This window comes from Eulemur rufifrons, chromosome 1 (assembly GCF_041146395.1).
Source record: "Eulemur rufifrons isolate Redbay chromosome 1, OSU_ERuf_1, whole genome shotgun sequence".
Taxonomy (NCBI): domain Eukaryota; kingdom Metazoa; phylum Chordata; class Mammalia; order Primates; family Lemuridae; genus Eulemur; species Eulemur rufifrons.
The window spans coordinates 30,931,967-30,957,163 of NC_090983.1; the positions used below are offsets into that span (position 1 = coordinate 30,931,967).

The 25,197-nt window shown below is 35.9% G+C and overlaps 1 protein-coding gene across 2 annotated transcripts in view; it reads left to right on the forward strand.

The window, feature by feature from the left end:
- The window catches only part of ALS2 (alsin Rho guanine nucleotide exchange factor ALS2), a 74,686-nt gene that overhangs the window by 47,551 nt on the left and 1,938 nt on the right, over nt 1-25,197 (forward strand). The window contains exons 15-33 of one of the 2 annotated variants that reach the window (XM_069484942.1): nt 158-286; nt 717-787; nt 1,204-1,270; nt 1,607-1,809; nt 1,953-2,018; nt 3,054-3,152; nt 3,748-3,912; nt 5,244-5,355; nt 5,567-5,644; nt 9,766-9,899; nt 11,551-11,718; nt 15,785-15,902; nt 17,140-17,297; nt 18,741-18,863; nt 19,290-19,466; nt 20,438-20,483; nt 20,703-20,764; nt 22,565-22,714; nt 22,964-23,060. In XM_069484942.1, coding sequence (XP_069341043.1) covers nt 158-286; nt 717-787; nt 1,204-1,270; nt 1,607-1,809; nt 1,953-2,018; nt 3,054-3,152; nt 3,748-3,912; nt 5,244-5,355; nt 5,567-5,644; nt 9,766-9,899; nt 11,551-11,718; nt 15,785-15,902; nt 17,140-17,297; nt 18,741-18,863; nt 19,290-19,466; nt 20,438-20,483; nt 20,703-20,764; nt 22,565-22,714; nt 22,964-23,060 — 2,223 coding nt within the window. The remainder of the gene's footprint in view (nt 1-157; nt 287-716; nt 788-1,203; nt 1,271-1,606; nt 1,810-1,952; nt 2,019-3,053; nt 3,153-3,747; nt 3,913-5,243; nt 5,356-5,566; nt 5,645-9,765; nt 9,900-11,550; nt 11,719-15,784; nt 15,903-17,139; nt 17,298-18,740; nt 18,864-19,289; nt 19,467-20,437; nt 20,484-20,702; nt 20,765-22,564; nt 22,715-22,963; nt 23,061-25,197) is intronic. The other variant, XM_069485038.1, reaches the window with a different exon arrangement.

Below are 25,197 nucleotides of genomic sequence, written 5' to 3' on the forward strand. Positions count from 1 at the left end.
TCTAACTTTATGAGGTGTTTGGATCCCATCTAAATCTAGCTTTAACACCAAGCTAAGTTGTGACCAGCAAATTCCCCTAAATATGATTTGTATCTGTTTCATTTTCTCTTTGCATGTTAAAATAATTTTGATTGTTTGACTTTGATTTTAATTCCAGGATTCCTTGAGGAAGCCAGAGCGTCGACTGCTGTGTGAGAGCAGTAACCGAGCCCTGTCTCTGCAGCATGCTGGGAGGTTTTCTGTGAATTGGTTCATTCTCTTTAATGATGCCCTGGTCCATGCCCAGGTAGGCTTGATTCCTAATCTTAAAAGAGGCCCTAGAAGGTGGAGTATTACATTTACTAATTAATTATACCATCAGTTTGTGTTAAAAACTATTGTGATTTTGCTGAAAGCTACAGCTTGCGTTGGTGATGTGGGCTGGATTTCAGAGAGCTTTTTTAGTTTCCAACTCAAGAATGAGTGTCAGCCATGTGAAGGGGGTCCCTGCAACAGTGATAGCAAGGCCCACTGGCATTAGCAAGGCCCCCTGGGGATAGCCCCACTGGGGGCTATGTGGCAGAGATGGTGGCACCCATGTGGACTTAACCATTTCAAGGGGGTTGTGCAGCAGAAACTGCGAGGCCTGTGTGGGCTAATGACATGAACGGGACGCTGCAGAGACCCTGAGGTCTATGTGGGCTTTTGTAGACGTGCCTCCATGTTCTCTGTTTCAGTTTTCCACGCACCATGTTTTCCCTTTGGCCACGCTGTGGGTGGAGCCACTGTCTGAAGAAGCTGGTGGTGTGTAAGTGCGCCCCACCCCCTCCAGTTGTCTCCCTCTATTACCCAGGTTGTTTCCTTAAATTTGATAAAAAGCTCAAGAGGGCTTTCTAGACTGCCTCCCCATTCTGCATAATGAGGCTCACCTCTTAACATGTTAGTAAAATGGCCTGCATGTCACGAAATGGCCTGTTGTGAAGATCATGGCAAATCATGATAGGCGGTAGAAGGACATCTCCATTGCTCACATCCCCATTGTTCAACACAGGGCAGAGTTACTCTGTCCTGTCCCCTACTGTGGGACCCAAATCCAGAGCATGAGCATTTACATTTAATTGACTTCTGCTCCTCTTGAAGTAAATAGGTTGCTTTTCATATTTGAGGATTGATATTATGACAGACTGTCATACCTACTGGTATTTATCCTTGTGAACGTTTTAGGAATGGCTTAAAGATAACTACACCTGAGGAGCAGTTCACTCTCATTTCATCAACACCCCAGGAAAAGGTTAGTCCATTACAGTATTTTCTTTCACTCTGTGGCCTGGCTTGTTTTGCCTCTTGTGGTAATAAAGAAGAAATAAAAATTGTTCATACTTTACTAATGATCCACAGTTAGGTCTGACAAATCTTTATTTAACCAAAACTATAGGTTTTTGGTTTTTTTAATGTGACTTAATTTTAAACATATAGCAATGAGAACCAAAAGCCAATCAGTATTAATTAATAAGAAAAGCATTAGGAGACAGAAAAATTATTTACACCAAGGAAAGCTAGCAGGAGTTAAAACAATGCTTGATGAGTTGCTGCCTTAAGTTTACTGACATTTACTTTTTGCTCCTAGACTAAGTGGCTACGGGCTGTAAGCCAAGCTGTGGATCAGGCTTTGAGGGGGACATCTGATCTTCCACCTTACGGAAGTGGCAGCAGTGTTCAGAGGCAGGAACCACCCATTTCCCGCAGTGCCAAATATACTTTCTACAAGGATCCTCGCCTAAAAGATGCAACCTATGATGGACGCTGGCTTTCAGGGAAGCCTCATGGCAGGTGAAAATGTTACAGGTTTATGCCTGGATTGAGGATGATAGCCACATGATGGAAAAAGTGTTGATTACATTAATTATACTGCGTTATGTTTACATAATGATTACATTAATTAACATGCATTATTCTTTCCCTATGCATTCCAGAGGGGTTTTGAAGTGGCCTGATGGAAAGACATATTCTGGCATGTTCAGGAATGGCTTGGAAGATGGGTAAGGAAATTGCGTAAAACATGAGAGTAAATTCAGGTTCAGTCACAAATTATATTACTGTGTGTTCCAAGTTACTTTTCAAACAAGTAGTAGATTATTGTGTTGTTGTTTTTGGAAATGCATATGATGTATTAGGCCTTACTACGCTCATGAAGAGAGCTAAAAGTCTGGGGTACCTTCCTCTGATTTACCTAGACTGAGTCATTTGCCTTGATAGCCATGTGACCTCAAGTTGCACAGTCTTCCTTCAATTAAAATAGGACGGTGTTTTCTATCCATTTCTAAGTTGTGAAGATTGAGAACCTTGGGTAATGCTGATGCTAAAACTGTTAAGACAATAGTGCGCCCTTTACGAAGGACATAGAGAAATTTCCCTTTCAGTCGTTTTAAATCATTTTTAATTTCTTTGAGATTTTAAAGGGGAACTCTTCCAAATTATATCCTGATACTTTAGTGACATTATTTTTGTATAAGCTTGTGATGTTTTCTAACACTGTAAATATATCTACATCATTAATATATGGCAGTGAAGTATTTTGTATAATGTTAAAGAATTTATTTTACTATATAAAAAGATAATTGAGTAGGTGATTTTTTTGTCTTTGTGATAATGTAAATTTTTGTGATGTTTTAAAATCTCTTTTTTATGGATTTTTAGAATGAGAAGAGACTTTAGATAATCAGATTTACACCCTTTATTATCCAGATAAGGGATCTGGATACCTGGGCTTATCCAAGGTGATATGGCTAATTGGTGACAGAGATAGGCCTAGGACACAGGTCTTCTGTTTTTTTCATTGGACTTGGGATAAAATACCTAGTCTCTCATTATAGTGGGGTTGATGTCCTACTCTTCTAAGACTTGCCAAACAGCTTAAGTAATAGATTCAGCTTAAATTAAGACTCCATTTACCCCTTTTCTTCTATAGGTAAATCTTTTCTCTATCTTCCGTGTTAAAATGTTTACTGATATATACATACAAAAGCTGAATATCTCATAAAAGCATCTTCTGCTTTTTTTATTTTCCTTGGCAGGTATGGAGAGTACAGAATCCCAAACAAGGCAATGAACAAAGAAGATCATTATGTGGGCCATTGGAAAGAAGGAAAAATGTGTGGTCAAGGAGTCTACAGGTAATAACATTGGAAAGGCTGGGGACTGGTACTGCTTTTTCAAAGAACCATGTAAACCTAAATGTTTGTATAGCCAAAATTTTCAAGGATTAAATTTTATTTACTCTTCTAATGCCTGAAACTCTGTAAAGTCTTCTCTTTTAAAGATTAACTTCTCATCTATCACAAGATAAAAATATTAGATTATTAAATATAGTTCTTATCTAAATTATACATACCTTATAAATCATAAATTTTTCATTGAGTTGCCTACATCTCTTATCTGCAAATTTATCTTGTTTTTAATCACGTGACTCTAATGGGCAGAACTTTTTATTCTTCCCTGTCATAGATAACTCATTATTTCATTTTCCCATAAAGGACTGAAAATACATTGTTTTCCACCATGTTAATGCAAATACACCTATGATGTCTTTAACTTCTTAGCCTTAATCATTCAAAAATGAGATTTTTTGATTGGTGAAAAATAATCATATAAACAAATAATTATAGCTACCAGTAAGAATGAGTATAGTTTTGAATTTCCTAAACTTTATAAAGATGAGCATCAGAATTCAATGTGCATGTGATATTTATTCATTCTTTCCAACCACAGTTATGCCTCTGGTGAAGTGTTTGAGGGCTGCTTTCAAGATAACATGCGTCATGGTCATGGTCTCCTACGAAGCGGAAAATTGACTTCCTCTTCTCCTAGTATGTTCATTGGCCAGTGGGTACTGGATAAGAAAGCAGGATATGGTGTCTTTGATGATATCACTAGGTACAGTATTCTGCTTCTAATTTCAAAGTTTTTATATATATATATATATAAATTTTTTTTTTATTTCAGCATATTCCATGGGTACAAATGTTAGGGTTACATATATTGTCTTTGCCCAACTCGAGCTTCAAGGGTGTCCATCCCCCAGGTGGTGCGCACCGCACCCATTAAATGTGAATATATCCATCCCCCCCTCCCCCCTCCAACCTGCCCAACACCCGATGCATGTTAGTTATTATATGTGCACATAAGTGGTGCTTGTTTTTCCATTCCTGTGATACTTAGTAGAATGGGCTCCAGTTCTATCCAGGATAATACAAGAGATGCTAGATAACCATTGCTTTTTGTGGCTGAGTAGAACTCCATGGTATACATATACCACATTTTATTAATCCACTCATATATTGATGGGCACTTGGGTTGTTTCCACATCTTTGCAATTGTGAATTGTGCTGCTATAAATATTCTAGTGCAGATGTCTTTTTTATAGAATGTCTTTTTTTTTCATTTGGATAGATGCCCAGTAATGGGATTGCTGGATCAAATGGTAGTTCTACTTGTAGCTCTTTGAGGTATCTCCATATTACTTTCCACAGAGGTTGTACTAGTTTGCAGTCCCACCAGCAGTGTATGAGTGTTCCTATCTTTCTGTATCCACACCAACATTTCTTGTTTTGGCACTTTTTGATAAAAGCCATTCTCATTGGAAATAAGTGATATCTCATTGTGGTTTTGGTTTGCATTTCCCTGATGAATAGAGATGTTGAGCATTTTTTCATATGTTTGTGGCCATTAGTCTGTCTTCTTTTGAAAAGTTTCTGTTCATTTCCTTTGCCTACTTTTTAATGGGGTTGTTTGATTTTTTTTCTTGATGATTTTCCTGAGTTCTATATAGATTCTAGTTATCAGCTCTTTATCAGATGTGTAGCATGCAAATATTTTCTTTTTTAAGTTAGCAAGCTTTTGGGTAAGAAAAAATTGTGCATAGGTTTGATTCTGCCTATTACATTTTGAATGAGATTATTTAGAATTGAATTCTCATTCTTTTTTAAAATTATGGATTTTAAAGTTATCAAATAAGTATATGGACTATATGCAGATCTGTGTCAGGTAGACTGTGGTATTAAATTCCTGAGAGAACATTACTCTGAGTAAGATGTCTTCTGCTATCACTTTGTCCCATGTTTGGGGAGACAGAGTTAACCATTTTAACTAGAAAAATGGAACTGATACCAACCTAGGGGTGATGCTTGGGATCTCCCATGTGATTGTTTTTTCCCCACTTTATATTTGTCATCAGTGTTTTTTCTTTTCTTTTTATTTCTGTGCAGGGGGGAAAAGTATATGGGAATGTGGCAAGATGACGTATGTCAAGGGAATGGTGTGGTAGTTACCCAGTTTGGATTATACTATGAAGGCAACTTTCACCTTAATAAAATGATGGTAAGTGGAATGTTTGCATATAGTTATTATTGACTTTTTTAAACTCCTGTGTCCTTAACTTTTAAAATAATCTTTTTATTAATGTTCTGCCTTCTTAGTACTATTTTCCTTGTCTTTTAAGATTAGATAAGGCTTTGGGGATATGGCTGCATGCATTCTAAGCTACTCTGCATTTTACGTATTGTAATTTTCGTTTTGTTTCTTCTCACAGGGAAATGGGGTTTTACTTTCTGAAGATGATACCATCTATGAGGGAGAATTTTCAGATGACTGGACTCTTAATGGAAAGGTTGGAAACTAACTTTCTTCTTTTTCTCTCTAATACATTTTTTTATTTTTTTACTAATGTTTTTTGACTTTAAAAAAGTCCATTTACCTGCCATAAAATTCACCTATGAGTGCACATTTCAGTGATTTTTAGTAAATATGTAGAGTTGTTCAACAATCACCATAATACAGTTTTAGAACATTTCCATCACCCGAAACTGTTCCTCCTGCCCACTCACAGTCACTTCCATTTCCACTTTGAGTCCCAGGCACCACTAATCCCTCCGTAGATTTACCTGTTCTAGAACTTTCATATAAATGGAATCATACATGTGGTCTCTTCTGTGTGGCTTCTTGCACTTAGCATAATGTTTTTGAAGTTTTTCCATATTGTGGCATATATAGTACTTTGTTCCTTTTTATTGCTGAATGATACTTCAAAACAACATTTTATTTATCCATTCACCAGCTGATGGACATTGAGTTATTTCCAACTTTGTACTGTTGTGAATAATGCTGCTATAAACAAAATACAACTTGTGTAGACATATGTTTTCATTTCTGTTGGGTAGATACCTAGGAGTACAGTGGCTGGGTTGTATGGTTGTATGGTATGTTGATGTTTAACATATTGTTTTTCCTTTTTTTTTTTTTTGTTTTGTTGTGTTTTTTTGAGACAGGGTCTCTCCCTCTGTCACCCAGGCTAGAGTGCAGTGGCATCATCATAGCTCACTGCAACCTCAAACTCCTGGGCTCAAGGGATCCTCCTGCCTCAGCCTTCCAGGTAGCTGGGGTTACAGGTGCGCGCCACCATGCCTGGCTAATTTTTCTATTGTTTTGTAGAGACAGGGGTCTCACTCTTGCTCAGGCTGGTCTCGAACTGGCCTCAAGCAATCCTCTTGTGGGCCTCCCAAAGTGCTAAGATTACAGGTGTGAGCCACTGCACCTGGCCTTGTTTAACATATTAAGAAACTGTCAAACTGTTCTCCAAAGTGGCTATACCATTTTCCATTCCGATCAGCAATGTGTGAGGATTCTAATTTCTCCATATCAAAAATATTTCTTAGTTTCTGTCTTTTTCCTTGTAGCTGTTTAAGTAGGTATGAAGTGGTATCTCCTGCCATTAATTTGCATTTCCCTAGTGACCAGTGATGTAGAACATACTTTCACATGCTTATTAGTGATTTATATATCTTCTTTGGTGAGATGTGTATTCAAATCTTTTACCCATTTCTACAATTTGGTTGTTTGTATAGTCTTATTGTTGAATTGTAAGGGTTCTTTATATATTCCAGATACATGCCTTTTATCAGATATGTAAATTGCAAATATTTTCTCACAGTCTGTGACTTGTCTTTTATTTTCTTAATGGTATCTTTTGAAGCACAAAAGTTTTTAATTTTAATGAAGTATAATTTATCAAAAAAAGTTTTATTAATCATGTTTTTGATGCCAAGAAGTCTTTGCCTATGTTTTCTTTTGAAAGTTTTATAATTTTACCTCTTATATTTAGGTCTGTGGTTCATTTGGGGGTAACTTTTGTATATGGTTTGAATTATGAGTCTAAATTAATCTTTTTGCATGTAGGTATCCAAATTTCACAGCACCTTTTCCTATTGAATCTTGGCACCTTTGTTCAAATTAATTGACCATAAAATGTATTTATTTATGGTCTCTCAATTACATTCCATTGATCAACATACCTTTCCTTACGCTAATACCAGACTTTCTTGATTACTATAGATTTCTAGTAAGTTGTGAAATCAGGAAGTATAAGTCTTTCAACTTTGTTCTTTTTCAAAAATGGTTTTAGTTATCCATTTGCCTTTTCCTTTCCATATAAATTTTGGGACTGGCTTGTCAAATTTTGCAGTAAAGTCTGCTGAGATTTTGATAGAGATTGCATTGAATCTATAGATCAATTTGGGGAGAATTGATTATGGATATATTGTCAATAATATAATCAATATAATATAATAATATTGAATCTTCCAATCCATGAACATAGAACATTTTGCAATTTATTTGGATGACCTTTAATTTCGTTCAGCAATGTTTTGTAGTTTTCAGTGTACATGTTTTTTGTTTCTTAGGTTAAATTTATTCCTCTTTTATTGATGCTATTGTAAAAAGAATTGTTTTCTTTATTTTTGGATTGCTCATTGCTATAATATAAAAACACAGTTGATTTTGTTTTTTGTTCTTGTATCCTGAAACCTTACTGAATTCATTTATTAGTTTTAGTAGTTTTTGGTAAGTTTCTTAGGATTTCTTGTACACACAATCATGTCACCTTCAAATAAAGACATTTTTGCTTCTTTCTTTACAATATGGAAGGCTTTTATTTCTTTTTCTTGTTTGATTACACTGACTAGAATCTCTAGTAGAATGTTGAATGTAGTACGAGTGGACATCTTTACATTTCTTTCTATTTTAAGGGAACAGCATTTTGTTAAAGTGCTTTTTCTTTGTCTATTGAGATGATCATGTGTTTTTGTCCTTTATTCTAATATGGTGTATTATATTGGTTACTTTATTGATGTTAAACTAACCTTGCTTTCCTGGGATAAATCATACTTAGTGATGGTGTATAATTCTTTTTATATGTTCCTGGGTTTAATGCTAATATTTTCTTGAGAAATTTTGCATCTGAGAGAGAATGGACTATAGTTCTTTTTCTTTTCTTTTCTTTTTTTAATTAAGAAACATTGCCTGATAAGGTATAGTTTTCTTGTAATGTTTTTGTCAGTCTTTGACATGAGGATAATACTGGCCTTATAGAATGAGTTGGGAAGTGTTCCCTCTTCCTCCATTTTCTGAGTTTGTGAAGCTATGTTATTATTTCTTCTTTGAATGTTTAGGAAAATTTATCAGTGAAGTCATCTGGGCCCCTGAGTATTACTTTGTGAGATTTTCAATGTGTAATTCAGTTTCTTATTATAGGTGTATTCAGATTTTCATATTTCTTCTTAAGTCAGTTTTGGTAATCTGTGTCTTCCTAAAAATTTTTCTGTTTCATATTTTATCTAATTTGTTGGCATAAAGCTGTTCTTAGTATTTCATTCTGTCTTTGTCTGTCTGTTCTGCTATAAAAAAATACCACAGACTGGGAAATGTATTTCCTTACAGTTCTGAAGGCTGGGAAGTCCATGAAGGCACCAGCTTTCGGTGTCTGGTGAGAGCTTTCTTGCTGAGTCCTGACATGGCAGAAGGCCAAAGGGAAAAAGGGCCTAAGCTAGTTTGCTCCAGCCCTTTTCTAAGGCACTTATCTATTTAGGAGGGCTCCACCCTTAATCACTTCCCCAAAAAGCCTTCCTCTTAGTACCGCCACAGTGGGAATTAAGTTTCAACACAAATTTTGGAGGGGACACTCATTCTAACCATAGCATCCTCTGACCTTTTTAATTCTGTAGGGTTGGTAGTAATATTCCCTGTTTCATTCTTGATTTTGTGAATTTATGTCTTCTCTCTTTTTTCTTGATTAGTTAAATGTCAATTTTGTGTGTGTTTTTGAAGAAGCAACTTTTGGCTTTGTTGATTTTTCTCTATTTTTTTTTCTATCTCATTGATTTCTGCTCTAATCTTTATTATTTCCTTCTTATTTCTCGCTTTGGGTTTTTAGTTATGTAAGGTGAAATTTTAGCTTATTGATTTGAGATATTCCTTATTTTCTAAGATAGATATTAACAGCTATTAATTTCCCTGTAAGCACTGCTTTAGCATCATCCCATAAATTTTGATATTTTGTGTGTTCATTTTATACAGCTCAAAATATTTTCCAATTTTTCCCTTGATATTTTTTCTTTTCTTTTTTTTAAGTGACAGAGTCTCACTAAGTTGCCCAGGCTGGACTCGAACTCCTGGGCTCAAGCAATCCTCCTACCTCCACCTCCTCAGTAGCTTGGGACTACAGGCAAATGCCTCTGCACCTGGCTTGATTTTTTTCTTTTACCCATGGATCATTTTTATATACTCTTTTGGACATGCATGTACACATTTTTTCTGTTTGTTTTTTAGAGTTGGGGACTGGTAAACAGCAAATTAAAAAGGAACATGTTAACCATTTAATGTTTTTCCATCTTGATTTTTAAAATTGAGTACATTTTTTTCTAACTGCACATTTTATTCTCTGACTTTACCTAGGGAACACTGACTATGCCAAATGGAGATTACATTGAAGGTTATTTTAGTGGCGAATGGGGATCTGGAATAAAAATCACTGGAACCTACTTCAAACCTAGTCTGTATGAAAGTGATAAAGACAAACCTAAACTTTTGTGAGTAACTGGTGTTAATTCTAGATTAATAATTGAATGTTTTAATATTTTAAAAGCAAAATCAAATTCTTTTTTTTTTTTTTTTTTTTTTTTTTTTTTTTTGAGACAGAGTCTCACTCTGTTGCCCAGGCTAGAGTGAGTGCCGTGGCGTCAGCCTAGCTCACAGCAACCTCAAACTCCTGAGCTCAAGCGATCCTCCTGTCTCAGCCTCCCGAGTAGCTGGGACTACAGGCATGCGCCACCATACCCGGCTAATTTTTTTTTTTTTCTATATATATTTTTAGCTGTCCATATAATTTCTTTCTATTTTTAGTAGAGGTGGGGTCTCACTCTTGCTCAGGCTGGTCTCGAACTCCTGAGCTCAAACGATCCGCCCACCTCGGCCTCCCAGAGTGCTAGGATTACAGGCGTGAGCCACCGCGCCCGGCCCAAAATCAAATTCTTTTTTTTTTTTTTTTTTTTTTTTTGTTGTTGAGACAGAGTCTCACTTTGTTGCCCAGGCTAGAGTGAGTGCCGTGGCGTCAGCTTAGCTCACAGCAACCTCAAACTCCTGGGCTCAAGCGATCCTACTGCCTCAGCCTCCCGAGTAGCTGGGACTACAGGCATGCGCCACTATGCCCGGCTAATTTTTTCTATATAGATTTTTTTAGGTGTCCATATAATGTCTTTCTATTTTTAGTAGAGACGGGGTCTCGCTCAGGCTGGTCTCGAACTCCTGACCTTGAGCAATCCACCCGCCTCGGCCTCCCAGAGTGCTAGGATTACAGGCGTGAGCCACCGCGCCCGGCCTAAAATCAAATTCTTAAAGCTTTCTTTTTTAACAAGGTGTAACCTCCTTGGAGTGTCAATTGACACTGCTATAGATAGCTAAATCTATATTCTTGGCTTAGATTATAAGCCTTAGAGCATAGATGTTTAAAAGAAAAGTTCCATATGTGAGAGTAATCCTGCTATTAATGGTGCACATGTCCAAGTTGACTGAAAGGGCATTCTTAAATGGGATTCCTATAAACTTGATTTTGAAAAGTAAAGATCACACGTACACACACACCCACACCCCAAGTGGAATAGTATAATCTACATATATGAAAGAAAAAGGCAAAATCTAAGTATATTATGTTCTTTCACATTTTTGGCATATGCCTTTTTTTCTTTATTGATTGCAGCTTTAACTTTATTTGTATATTTTGGTAACACCTCAGATTCTTTGTTATAATGGGATTTTGATGTATTTTCTGTATCATGTTTATTCCTAGAGTATTTTTAGAACCCAGTATATAATGCATTTCATAATTCTCAGGAGATATGCTAAGTAAAGTCTTTGTTTTAGTAGGAATCAATTTCACAAAATCAATTCTGTGGAACTGTAGGAGGCAGAATCAATTCTTTTTTTTCTAAACTGCACTTGGAAGCAGAAGAATTAATTCTGACATGCTTCATACTTAACAATACATACATTTTAGTATAAACATTAATTAGCTAAAAACCATTTCTTTAAAATTTTCACTAAATGTTTTAAAAATAGGACAACCATCATTCTAGGCAGTTTTGTTCACAGAAGCATTCCCATTTGTATATTAGAAAGTTTCTAGTCTTCAGAATGATTTTGCACAAAAGAAGTGATTAATAAAGGTTGACATGACTTTATTAGCAGGAAGCTAGGAAACCTGGCAGTGCCGGCTGATGAGAAGTGGAAAGCAGTGTTTGATGAATGTTGGCGCCAGCTTGGCTGTGAGAGCCCAGGCCAAGGGGAAGTTTGGAAGGCATGGGACAATATTGCTGTGGCCTTGACCACCAATCGGCGCCAACACAGAGACAGGTGAGTGAATGCCAGCCCAGCACAGGGCAGAGCATGTTAGGAAGATGAAATTTAAAACCAGTAAGTAGTCAAGGCTCACTATGTTTAATTTAAGTTAATGAGGTACTTCTGCTTCTGGATAAGATGGATTAAAATACACCTGCTTTATCTTCTATTGAACTCAAGTATTAAACTTGAACAGAATACATCGACAGCTATTTGAGAACTCTGAAAAGTAAATATCAACAAGTGGATTGAGGAAAAATGTCGAATTCAAAGTTTTGTGGCACTGGATTTTTTTTCTCCAATATCCCTCAGCCTGAACTCATTGCAACCTGAAACCCAAAAGTAAGCTCTGTGGTGCAGACAGAGATCCAGGAAAAACCCTCTGGTTCTGGCTCAAGGAGTGAGAAAGGGACTCCTAAAACTCAGAGTAGAGGATATATACTCGGTTTTCTTTCTCTCCTTTTTCTCTGTTCCCTCATGCCCTAGCCTCCAGGTACTTCTGTGGCAGGGGTAATGATGGCAGTGGGAGAGCAGCCGTGAACAGGAAGCTGGCAGGAGCCAAAACTCTGAGAGTGTGGAACCTTCTTCCCTCTTTGAACCTTCTGTCCTCAGGTCCAAGAGGCAAGGCCAAGCCCCATTGCATTTTTGGCTTCGCTCTCTATCCTCCCACTCTAGATGGCCCTAGATGTGGCACATTCACAGAAGTGGGCAGTTTCTGATTGGAGGACCTAAAAGGGGTCCTGAGAATCAGAAAATACTGGGGAGGTAATGGAGAGAGAAGAGCACTAGAAAACAACCCTGTATAGTTGCTTATGAACTCCTGGGCTCACCCCAGACCTAATGGATTTGATCCTAATCAGTATACCAAAGACTTTGAGAAGCAAGCTAAAGGTAGGCTCCTCTGGTCTCAGACTGTCTGTTAGGTAGTACAATCACAGAACAGACCCAAATAAGACTGCATAGGCTTTGAGAAGTGAACTGATATTGGGACCATAGCCCACAGAAGACTGAAACAAAAATATTCGCTATTTCAGGGACTCCCAAGGTCACTTACACGTTTAGTGATTTGCTAGAAGTACAAGAGACTCAACATATAGTTGTACTCCCAAGTAAGATTACTGCAACACAGTAAGGATATACAGCCAGATGCTAAGGGAAGAAGACACAGGCAGAGTCTTCTTTACCTGTGTAGAGAAGGAGGAATTCATGTGTAAGCTTCCATGCTCTCTTCCTTCTGTGAGGAGTCACAGAACACACTCCCCTCCCAAAAGCAAAATGCAGCTACACATCCGCAGTGTTTCTGCCCAGGGAAGAGACTGAGTGCCCAAGATTTTTATTGGGGGCTGGTCATGTAGGCACTCTCTGCCTGGCAATTACCAAAATTTCAGTGTCACTAGAAAAGCAGATGTTCACTGTAAATCATATTGTTAATGCAGGCTAAGAACAGCACAACATGCTTATCAGTTAGGGAATGTTCCATATCAATATAGGGAACTTTTAGCAAACTTTGTTCTCAGGTGCCAGCAAAGGGCCAACCTTACAAGCAGGTCCTTCTAAAGGTAACAGTTTCAAACCTACCGTGTTTACTCTTTTATGCATGTTACCATTCTCCATAAGATATAAACAAAATCCAGAGTCTCGTAACATAGTACTCAAAATGTCCATGATATCAACCAAAATTACTCAGCAATCAAAGAACCATGAAAATCTAATTTTGGGAAAGATAATTGACAGACATAAGCAATGAGATGACATAGATGTTGTAGTTACCTGACAAGAACTTTAAAGCAGCTATTTTAAAAATGCTCAGATGAGCAGTCACAAACACTTGAAACAAATATTTAAAGGGAAGTATCAGCAAAGAAATAGAAGATATAAAGAAGAAACAAATCTAAATTTTTGAGCTGAAAAATACAATAACCAAAATAACTCACTGTGTGGACTCAATAGCAGAATAGAGATGGCAATGGAAGAATCGGTGAACTTGAAAATAGATCAACGTGAATTATCCAGTCTGGACAACAGAGACAAAAAACAATGAAAAGAAAAAGTGAACACAATGGGTCTAAATGTATGTCCTTAGAATTCCAGAAGAGGAGAAAGAATGAGGGTAGAAAATTTTTTGAAGAAGTAGTGATTGAAAACTTTTCAAGTTTGGTAAAAGACATGAACCTATAGATTCAAGAAACTGAACAAATCCTTTCCTGGAAAAAACCAGAGATATTCATGTATAGATACATCATATCAAAACTCAAAGAAAAAGATCTTGAAAGCAGATAGAGAAAAATGATTCATTACATAGAAGGAATCAGAAATTCAAATGACTATGTATTTCTCATCAGAAACCTTGAAGGCCAGAAGGAAGTGGCACAACATTTTTGAAAGGTGGGAAGGAAACTTACAGATGTGCTTTTTCATTTCCCTCCTTTTTAAAAATTTCTCCCTTTTTTGCCTTTCCTTTTCTTCTACTTTTCTTTTCACCATCTGCCTTTCTTCATATTTCCTTATTCTTTAACTTTGCCAGGAACTCCCACAAGCATTGCTTAACATTTGGACCTAAAGAACTTCCTAATCCCTGCAGCAAAACCACTTAATTAACTATAACTTTCTTGAGTTTAATTCTAGGTAATGGTTTGTTTGAGCTATGACTTTATTGTTAAAATATCAAAGAGCTTACTTTGATCTGTGTGTGTAACTACATACATTTGATTTTTAAAATCAGTTTTGTGCTGATTTTTATTTACACCTGTCAGTTGCTTTCTAATACTCAAGAACTGAAGAAAGAAAATTCAGTAAGTATCCATTTATTCAGAATATAAATGTTTGTTCTGAATGATTAAAAGTTCTAGTTTCCTAACAAGCTAAACCAAATTCTTTGAATAAATTACCAATTTTGAAATAATTTTAATATCTGAAGATATATAGAAATTAAATTCTGGAAATTGGAATATATTTCAGAAACTTTAAATGTCTCACGGTCAAGTCTAACAAATTCTAATTGTTACTCTAGCTTGGAGAGATTAGTCTAGATTCTTTCTAATTGAATATCCTCCAAAACGGTATTTAAAGTAAACCATAGTGTATCTTTGCTTTCTTGCTATTTCTCTCTCTCTCTCTCTCTCTCTCTCTGTGTGTGTGTGTGTGTGTGTGTGTGTGTGTTTTAAGAAATTAAAGGTAAAAAGAAATATTTTTTGGTATATTTGGTATTCATAGGAATTGATTATAGCATTTCATTCATGAAGTTCATGACTGTTACTCTTTCTATCAGTAGAAGAAATGGAAACTCCCAACATTGATTAAAGCCATCGCCTAGCCCTGGTGTGTGTTGCAGCTGGTCAGCCTTTACTGATACAGCCTATCAGGGTACACCTTGAGACTTTAGCCTTTCATTTAACCTCGATTAACTGCCATTGGGTGTTTCTGAGAAGTGAGAATGAATGAAGTTTTACATAAAACCCTGTTGCTACCACAAAGATCTTATTTGTTTATATAAAATAACATAATGATTGTGTATAACCAATAATAATTGGTTATAATCTAATAATAGAATACTATTACCAAAAATTTCTATTGATTGCTAGTATGTGTTTCATCTTAGCCTGTTCATCCAAAACTTCTTTTTACCCATTATATGCTTACCTTGCCACCTGTTGCAGTGTCCTCATTGTCTCCCTGCTCGCTGACCTCGTTTTGATTTCTTCTTTTGCCCTTTATTTTCCTTTTTCCTTAGCTCCCTTCCCTCTTTTATTCCATTTTTTTCTTATCACTGACAAGTCTATCATCAGTTTTCTCTTCAAGCTAATGGCATAGTATTTCCCAAAACCATGGTTTAGAGCAAAATCTTTATTAATTCATTGTCGTTGGTATGAAGTGTAACGTTAAATGCTGTTTGGAATGAATGTTAAGTAAACCGGGCACCTGATATCGGGGCTGGTACCATTCATGAGCTCTTTTGGGCCCAGCACTGTGCTGGACGCTCCACTTCATCCTTAGTTGGTGACTATGTTTCATGTGCGTATTTATACTTATTTTGCTTTCTTGTTGTGAAATACATAATAGGCTTTCCTTTCCCTTTTTATAGTCCAGAAATATTAAGTCGTTCACAGACTCAGACACTAGAGAGTTTGGAATTCATTCCTCAACATGTTGGTGCCTTCTCTGTGGAGAAATATGATGACATCAAGAAATATTTAATAAAGGTAAACTAGAGTCAAAATTACATTGGTCTTGTGAATTAATGAGCAACTATCACAATATATTATTCAGATCAGGCTGGGTTCAGTGTCTCTCACCGATAATCCTAGCACTTTGAGAGGCCAAGGCAAGAGGATCGCTTGAGGCCAGAAGTTCAAAACTAGCCTGGGCAACATAGCTAGACTCCATCTCTATAGCAAATATAAAAATTAGCCAGAAGTGGTAGCACATGCCTATAGTCTCAGCTACTCAGGAGGCTGAGGCAGGAGGATCACTTGAGCCCAGGAGTTTAAGGCTACAGTGAGCTATGATCGCACCTCTGTACTCTAGCCTGGGCAACAAGGTAAGACCCTGTCTCAAACAAACAAAAGCAAAACAAAACAAATTGACTCATAGCTTAATATTATTCTAATCTTGTTTTTGCTTTCAAAACATTTCTTTTGCTAATTCTCTGACTATTAAGATCACATTTCTACATGAAGATTGTCCTATTATTACTATAGAACTTTTTAAGTTTTGTAAGGTGTTCAAGGGTGGTTCTTGAGAAATAAGATCAGAGTTTAAAATGGCTTTTTGTTAGTAACATTAGCAAACTAGAGATTATATAAATAAAGTGCACTGCCCTCACCCCTGCATATGCTCTTTGCTTCCTTCTCGACCTTGTAACACCAGCTACAATTTAAAGTTTGAAATCTGTTGATGGGGGTGCAGGAAGGATTATTATGAGAAATTGAGGGTACTGAAGAGTGTTTCAGAACATAATCAGCAGTGAATATTTAGTTTTCTCCAAGGTCACTTATAATTTTTGTGAAGTTTAACGTATATCAGAATCTTTCTCTTTTTTAAAAATTTTATTTATTTTTTTAGAAATGGAATCTTGCTATGTTGCCCAAGCTGGCCTTGAACTCCTGGGCTCAAGCAATCTTCCTGCCTCCACCTCCCAAGTAGCTGGGACAAACAGGGGCACACTACTGCACCAGCAGAATCTTTCTTTTCATGGTATTCCAAATCAGTACTTCTGAAGCTATTTTCTCAAGATATTAAGAAGAAGATTAGAAGATTTATTAAGAAGATTAGGAAATCCAGCTATATAGAATAGACTCAATATTTTCAGGGAAAAAAGTATTTGAATTTTCCGGGTCTAAAAATTGATTCCTGACATTTTGAAAGTTGTTATTTATTGATTGATGTTTCTCCTGTTAATGCACATTGACTGACTTCATGGACTCTCTTCCTGCTCAGGCCTGTGACACTCCTCTGCACCCCCTGGGCAGGCTCATGGAGACACTGGTTGCAGTGTATAGAATGACGTACGTGGGCGTAGGAGCCAACCGCCGCTTACTGCAGGAGGCTGTAAAGGAGATTAAGTCCTATCTTAAGCGAATGTTCCAGCTGGTGAGGTAAGAGATCTTTTCACTGAAGCCTGCAGGTTACGGAATACTATTTTATATTAATACTTGGGCAGCTTCACCCTGAATCTAGAAATTACAAACTTTGTGAAGAATCACGTGTTCCCCTTTGTCACAGAAATTATTCATCAAGATAATGGTTTTATATCACAGTTCCTTAAATAGATTAAATAATGAAAACATGTCTTTAATTTATATTTATGCTATAAAATAAAGATGAAACCTTAGCTATTTTACTTATTTCCTTTTTTTTCTTTCTTACTCATGAAATGTAACAGAAGGCAAAAAGAAATGTTTATTTTTTTAATTCAAATTTTGGTGTGAAATATTAGTAGTCTTCTTATTTGGATTTAATTCTAGGCAAAACCATGTCTCTAAAACCCAATCACAGAGTAAAGTTCAATGTAAAGTTTTGTCCCTGAGTATTTATGTCCTGTCCCTTGACAACATCATATACCTTCGTTTATTTAACAAATATTTATTGAGGTGCTTCTATATATCAGCCACCATTCTAGGCTCTGGAGAGATTTATCAGTAAACAAAGCCAAAAAACAAAACAAAACAAAAATCTGTGCTCTCATACAGCTTACATTCTAGTAAGGGAAAAGAGTAAACAAATAAAAAATACATATAGTATGTTAGATGGTGATTAGTGCTATAGAGAAAAATAAAGAAGGGAAAGAGGATGATGCTAGAGGTTAAGATGCTGCTATTTTAAATAGAAAGTCTAGGAAGCCTGACTACTAAGATGATATTTGAGCAGAGACTTTGAAGAAGGCAATCAAACAAGCCAGTAAGCATATTCATATTCAGGAAGAGAGTTCCATACAGCAAGCAAATTTGAGCTTGTGGGATACAAGATCTTTTACTGAGTTTAAGCCAACAAGTAAATACTACAGTGAGAAAATTATACAAAAGTTTATGAATTTGTCTCAGAAAGTTTCTTATATTATTCACATCAAAATTGCTAAATGCATTTCTGAAACGTTTTAGGTTTTGGAGGAGAAGTGTGGCCTACTAAAAAGATCACTGGGCTGGGAGTGCTTCAGCTCTGACATTAGCTAGATGTGTATAATGAAGATAAGCTTCCTGACCTTTTTTAGTTGTCCCAAGTATAAAACTGGGGCAGAGGAAGGTGCAAAGTGTGAGTCTACAAAATTAGAGAAGACACACATATCTCATGTAGATCAGAATTCCATTCCTTAGTAACTAGACAGAAAAAAACCATAGCACGTGAAGATTTTTTAGTGGTATTATTCATTAGCTACACTCTTAATTTTATCCTCTACGAAGCATTAGTTAAGAATCTCAGGGAACTAAAATACCCAGTTGATAATAAAGCATGGGCCTTTAATTGGATTAACTAATGGAAATATGTTTTTACTCTTTTCAGCCACTCTAGAAGTATAATTAACATTCTTTATTATTCCTTAGATTTTTATTTCCTGAGCTTCCTGAAGAGGGCAGCACAATTCCTCTTTCTGCTCCTCTGCCGACTGAAAGGAAATCCTTTTGCACTGGAAAGTCAGATTCCAGATCCGAATCACCTGAGCCAGGGTAAATGGAGTTGGGTGGGGATAGTGAAGAAAGGCCATGGGGACCAGATGATCTTATCCAGAGAGTCCAGGGAGAAGCTGTGTTTTCTAGATCTGTTTCCTCATTTCTAAAATGGTGTGGTTGGGTTAGGGGCTCTCTGAGGTCCTTTTTAGGTCTCAGGTTCTATCGGTCAAACCCCAGAAACAGTAGCCACAGATGACCTGGGCACAAAGGCTGCTGAGCAAGGGAACATCGGAGAGATCAGCCTCAAAATAGAAACAAAGTGGGTTTTCAGTTAGATTTTGAGTTAATGAAAATTATTCACAATTTGTCAAAGACAAAATTTCGAAACCATTGGTAAGCTCCTCATGTCAACTCCCTATGTAAAGAGACCAGTACTCAATTTTAATATGAATGCTCCTCTCCTCCCACTCCAATATGTCGTAGTTACGTAGTGACAAGTTCTGGACTGCTGCTTCCTGTGCTACTGCCTCGGCTCTACCCACCACTGTTTATGCTTTATGCTTTGGATAATGATCGTGAGGAAGACATTTACTGGGAGTGTGTTCTGCGACTAAATAAGCAGCCAGATATAGCTCTCTTGGGCTTTCTTGGGGTGCAGAGGTAAGTACAGTTGTTATGAGCAGAACCAAATGGTTTTAATTTAAAATGTAAATTAAACTGCATTATCAGAGATTTGGTGCTTTGATATATAATTATATGATGGCTGTCCGGAAAGTATCCAGCCATTGTTAATATAACGAAAATGGTTACGTGTGTGTATATATATGGCTTGCAGTTTACTTATTTGCATATCTGTCTTATTTAGCAAAATTGTGATATTTAATAATCTTTATTCTTGGGAATATTTGAAGATAAATATAAACCTGCTTATTCTTCTGAATGTGGTTTTTATTCTTATGTTTTCATATATATAAATTAAATATGAATTATCTGGCCTGATATTTTGTAGTTCTTTAAAGCGTAGTACATATTTTACATTCAAATTCCTCAGGAAAAATTAATTGTATTCAATCTTTGGCATTCTTCCCTTCTTTTCTTCCCTTTGTCCCCATCTGCAATTTTTCTTTGCTTTTTTTTTTCCTCCCAGCTCCTAGATTAGTCTACCGTCTACAATTTTTAATTTAAAATTTTAGAAGTGCTGTTTTTGTTTTAAGGTAATATTTCTTGTTATTCCAAGGGAATGCTAAATGACATAGTCCAGTGAAAAAGTTGATCCCCCTCCCAATAATTATGTATTTGTCCTATCAAAAAATAAGCTTTAATTAAAAGGTAATTTTTTTCAGTAGAATAATACTAAAAATGGGATAAAACTGAGTGAAGGAAAAATTTTGGCCAACATTTGGTAATATCTGTAAAGTGTAGGGCTATTAGAGTATAGACTGACAAATCCCTTAGGGATATGATAGTAACTCTTAAATCATTTCTGGAGTGTTTATTAAAACTTAACCTATCTGTGGAATAGTTACTTTTTAACAGGGACAGAGAAGCCAATATAGCTGTCAGCTGTTTTTATGCAAATTTATCTATCATAAGTAACAATTTATATTAATAATTTGTGGATTCCATTGTAGGAAATTTTGGCCAGTGACCTTGTCAGTCCTTGGAGAGAGTAAAAAGGTATGGTAGATTTTAATTTCCTCAGCAAATATGCTTTTCTTTGATGGAAAGGATATGAGATAGCAAAAAATTTCCATTTTTCTTTGATAGAACAGTACCCAAGCTTGTGTCAGCATTTGTTATTCACCAAAGACCTGTACTCTGCCATCAATATCATTTATTTTTTGTTGTTGTCACAAGAGATAGCTTTCCTCTTTGACCTTCATTCTCTTTTTACAGGTTTTGCCAACCACAAAAGATTCTTGTTTTGCCTCAGCAGTAGAATGTCTGCAGCAGATCAGGTAATCTCTAATTTGTTGAAAAACTACACAAATCAAAGTAATGGTTAGTCTATGAAGACATTAATAAGATCTTATCTTTACCTAAGTTCTAAGCCAGCGGTGGGGAACCTTTTCATGTTGCAAGGCCATGTTAATTTAGCTGTAATCAAGTAAGGCCACATTCAAGAAACTTCAATTAGATATACTTAAAAATGTACATTATTTTGTAAAAATCTAACTACTATGTACTTAATAATTTCAAAAAATGAAAACTATTTGTTAATTTTAAAGTTTTGTCTGCTTTTTGTTGGAAAGCATTTGAATATTTGGTTGCAACACGGAGGTCCACAGTTTCAGTTTATCCTCTAGATGGGTATCATTTATGACCTTAAGGGCATCTTGATTTGGGTTAGGTACGAGAATGTAGATTCACAGCAGTAAGTAGTTGAAAAGCAAGAAAGCATTTTTTGGGCATGTTGCCAAAGGTGTGGATATCCTACTGCATTTTTTCCGTATTTCAGTTGAATCTTTCTTAGCATCAATGACTTTAAAATGTCATCTACTGAGAGCTCCAATCAATTCCATCTGTAGTTCATTAGGTGCCTTAGTGATATCAACTAGATTAAGCTCAAATGCTAATTTGAGTGTGATGTCGTGATTCTCAAAGTCAGTGAACTTTTCATTGTTATTCTCCAATTAATAGGTCTATAATAGCTGCATATTCTTCAAATGATTTGCATATATCATCCTGCTCATCAGTGACCTTTGCTAACTGGGGAAAATGTTCATCCGAAACTTCCTTTTGAAAAAGAAGTGTTTTGAAAAAACATAGCTTTTTTTGAAATGCTTGGATTTTTTTTTTTTTGGTCACATATCATATATAGACTTAGTTTTACCTTGCAAAGAAATATTCAAGTCATTTTGATTTGACATATCATACAGAAATGCTGTATTCCTATAGAAATCCTCTTTCAATAATTCACATTGCTGACTCTGTCCTTCATAAAATTTAACTATCTGTTCTTGTAGAGATAAAATTTTAGCTAACACCTGTTAGGCAGGGGAAGTTAGACCTAAATCATGACCATAGCAGCCATCGATTTAGCCCTTATGGCTGACTATTGTTCTAATTGTGCCGGTCAATCTGGGAGGATTATTTCTTTGAAACTTATTTTATTCTTTGTCATTTTAAATATGTTCATTTTAAAAATAAAATAAAAATATAAAAGACAAACAAAAATGTATTAATAAAAATAAAAGGATTTGTTCTGTGAAATTTGGATTCAGCCAAAAGGCCACACGCTTAAGGAGCTAGAAGGCCACATGGAGCCTTAAGGCCGCAGGTTCCCCACCCCTGCTTTAAGCACCCTACGTGTAGTTGGTGTCATACTCAATATGGAGATCGGAAAGGCTTTTTTGGAGACATTTGAGTTATTTTTTACTCTAAAATGCCCTTGCATTTTCTAAAGTGGTAGAGAACCTATCCAGAAATTTATCTATATAATCACATCTTTAGCCAAATGTAAATTAATCACACTTCTCACTCAAAAAAGAGCATGTGGTAGGAGAATAAGATTTCACATTGGTAAAAGGAAACGATATGTGATTTATGAATTCTTCCATGTGAATCATAGACAGTGGAGACTTCTTTTCTCATAGCACCACAGGATTACAAAGCCATCCCTTCCAGTGACTCATCATGCTTGATGTGTCCAATTTAAGGCGTGTGAGTCCCAGGAAGGAATATTGTCAAAAAAGTAATATCAAATGGCTCTATTAAGAAAATTATAGGATATATTTTTGTCGTTGTTTTTATAACAGCACGACATTTACCCCATCAGACAAACTTAAGGTCATCCAGCAGACTTTTGAAGAGATCTCTCAGAGTGTCCTGGCATCACTTCAGGAAGACTTCTTGTGGTCCATGGATGATTTGTTTCCTGTTTTCTTATATGTGGTGCTACGGGCCAGGTAACCAATCTTTTCTGACTTTATTATTAATGAGTCATTATTTTAACAAGTCTGCTCCTTGCATTTTCTGACCTGATGACAGAAGTATGCTCTTCCACTAGAAAAAAAATTACCTGTATTAATATCAACCCATTTCACTATGGTATTACCTTTTTATTGAGCTGTTCTTTCTTTTCCTATCAAGTAGATTCAGAAGAAAGATGGACATGTAAGCAGAAATAACTCAGCATCTTTTTCTCTTTGGGGCAGGATTAGGAATTTAGGCTCTGAAGTGCACCTCATTGAGGATCTGATGGACCCCTATCTTCAGCATGGGGAGCAGGGTATAATGTTCACCACCTTGAAGGTAAGTGTAGGTATTATTTAATTTTTTATCTTCAAATCTGTCCTTCATTTACCATATTATAAATGTCAGTAGCCACTTTCTTTTTTATACAAAAGTTCAATGCAAGCCTTAAATGTCTTTAGAGCACACATTATTGATAACTTTAAAACATAATATATTAAAAGTAGGATAAGGCAGTTATCCTTCAAAATACTAAAGCAAATTATTCACTATCCAATCTTCCCTGTAAATTGATCATTCAAATTATTATAAATGTTTATATTTATATAAATAATTAAAACTCTACAAAAGAAACAGAAGGGATTCTTAGTGTCCAAAAATGTATCCCCCAGTACATCTATTTAATAGAACTAAAGTAGAATATACAAGACAGTACGTAAATAATGAATTTGAATTCTATCTTCTTTCTTTCTCTTATATTTACTGTAACCAGTAGGTTACAAATGAGGTTTCTGGTTTTGGATGCCCTCGAGGGATTGTTAGAAGTCATTTCAGTTTCCCACCTTGATTTTTCTTGGAATTTGGAAGAATTACTCTAAAGTTTACTGGAAGAACAGATAGAAAATGTAAAAAAAGAAAAAAGAAAATGCCAAAAACACATGTGAAAAAAGGTGAATAGATCCACTCTTCCAGTTAATAAAATATTATAAAATTACAATAATTAAGATAAAATAGTATGTTAGCATCACAGGAATAGACAGATATCTAAATGGAAGGGATAGCCCCCATATAGACACTAATTATAATAAAAATTTCCCATGAAAATGGTAAACCTCAAACACAAAAATGGAAAAGAGAAGAATTATTTAATAAATGGTAAAACAAAGTATTGGATAGCTTATTAGCAGTTTTGGAGAGAAGGTGAAATAACAAAGAGGCTTTGGGGTTTAAATAGAGAAACGAAGAGAGAAGGAAAGACAGGTATATTACAGTGACTAAAAAACCTAGAATTTAATGGCAGGTTTCTGGCTTGGGTTAACTTTTTAAACTTTTCAACTAAAATACCATTAACATTTCTATTTTTTTTTTTTTTTTTTTTTTTTTGTAAGAGGAGAATGAGGAAGAGGTAGAGGAGGAAGGAGGAGGGGGAGCACATTTCCATTAAATAAACTGAAAAGGGGAGGAAACTGAGAAAAATATTGGCCACAAATGACTTAGATTATTAGTGTTTATGTTATATGAAGAGTATCTCTAAACAGATCACCAAGGAAGAAACTGAATTACATGTAGAAAACTGCTCAACCTCACTGAAAATCATAGTACTGCAGATAAAACAAAGTACCATTTTTGTGCCTGCTAAATTAGCAAAAATGTTTTAAAATTATACTCAGTGCTAGCTTGGGTTAAGTTTTTAAACTTTTCAACTAAAATGCCATTAACATTGCTATTTTTTTTTTTTTTGTAAGAGGAGAAAGAGGAAGAGGAAGAGGGGGAGGAGGAGGAAGAGCACATTATTATTAATATTGTTATACTCTGTGCTGGTAGGATAATAGCCATCACCCTTTTGTAAAGCAATTGTTATTAACATATAGATATAGACAACATCAAAAATGTTTGTGGAGGCTGGGCATGGTGGCTCACACTTGTAATCCCAGCACTTTGGGAAGCTCAGGCAGAAGGATTGCTTGAGGTCAGGAGTTTGAGACCAACCTGGGCAACATAGCAAGACCTCGTCACTACAGAAAATTTAAAAACTAGCCAGGTGCAGTGGTGTGCATCTGCTGTCCCAGCTTTTCGGGTGGCTGAGGCAGGAGGATTACTTGGGGTCACGAGTTCGGGGTTGCAGTGAGCTATGATCGTGCCACTGCACTCCAGCTTGGGTGACAAAGCAAGACCCTGGTCTCAAAAAAAAAGTTTGTAGAGTTTGACTCAGTAGTTCTGCTCCTGGGGATTTATCCTAAGCAATTAAAGAATGGAAAAAGTTATATTATCTGGATGTGGTATTCATAGTATGAGTAATTCCCAAACCTGTATACTATCAGAATCACTGAGGGTACTTCTTACAAATGTATCCCTAGAAATTATGACTCAATTGGTCTGTAATGATGCTTAATCTTTATATTTATTAATCATAGTAGGTGGTTCTGATTACACTTGTTCTAATGTACCTTTTAATGATCAGCATACTCTAAATGCC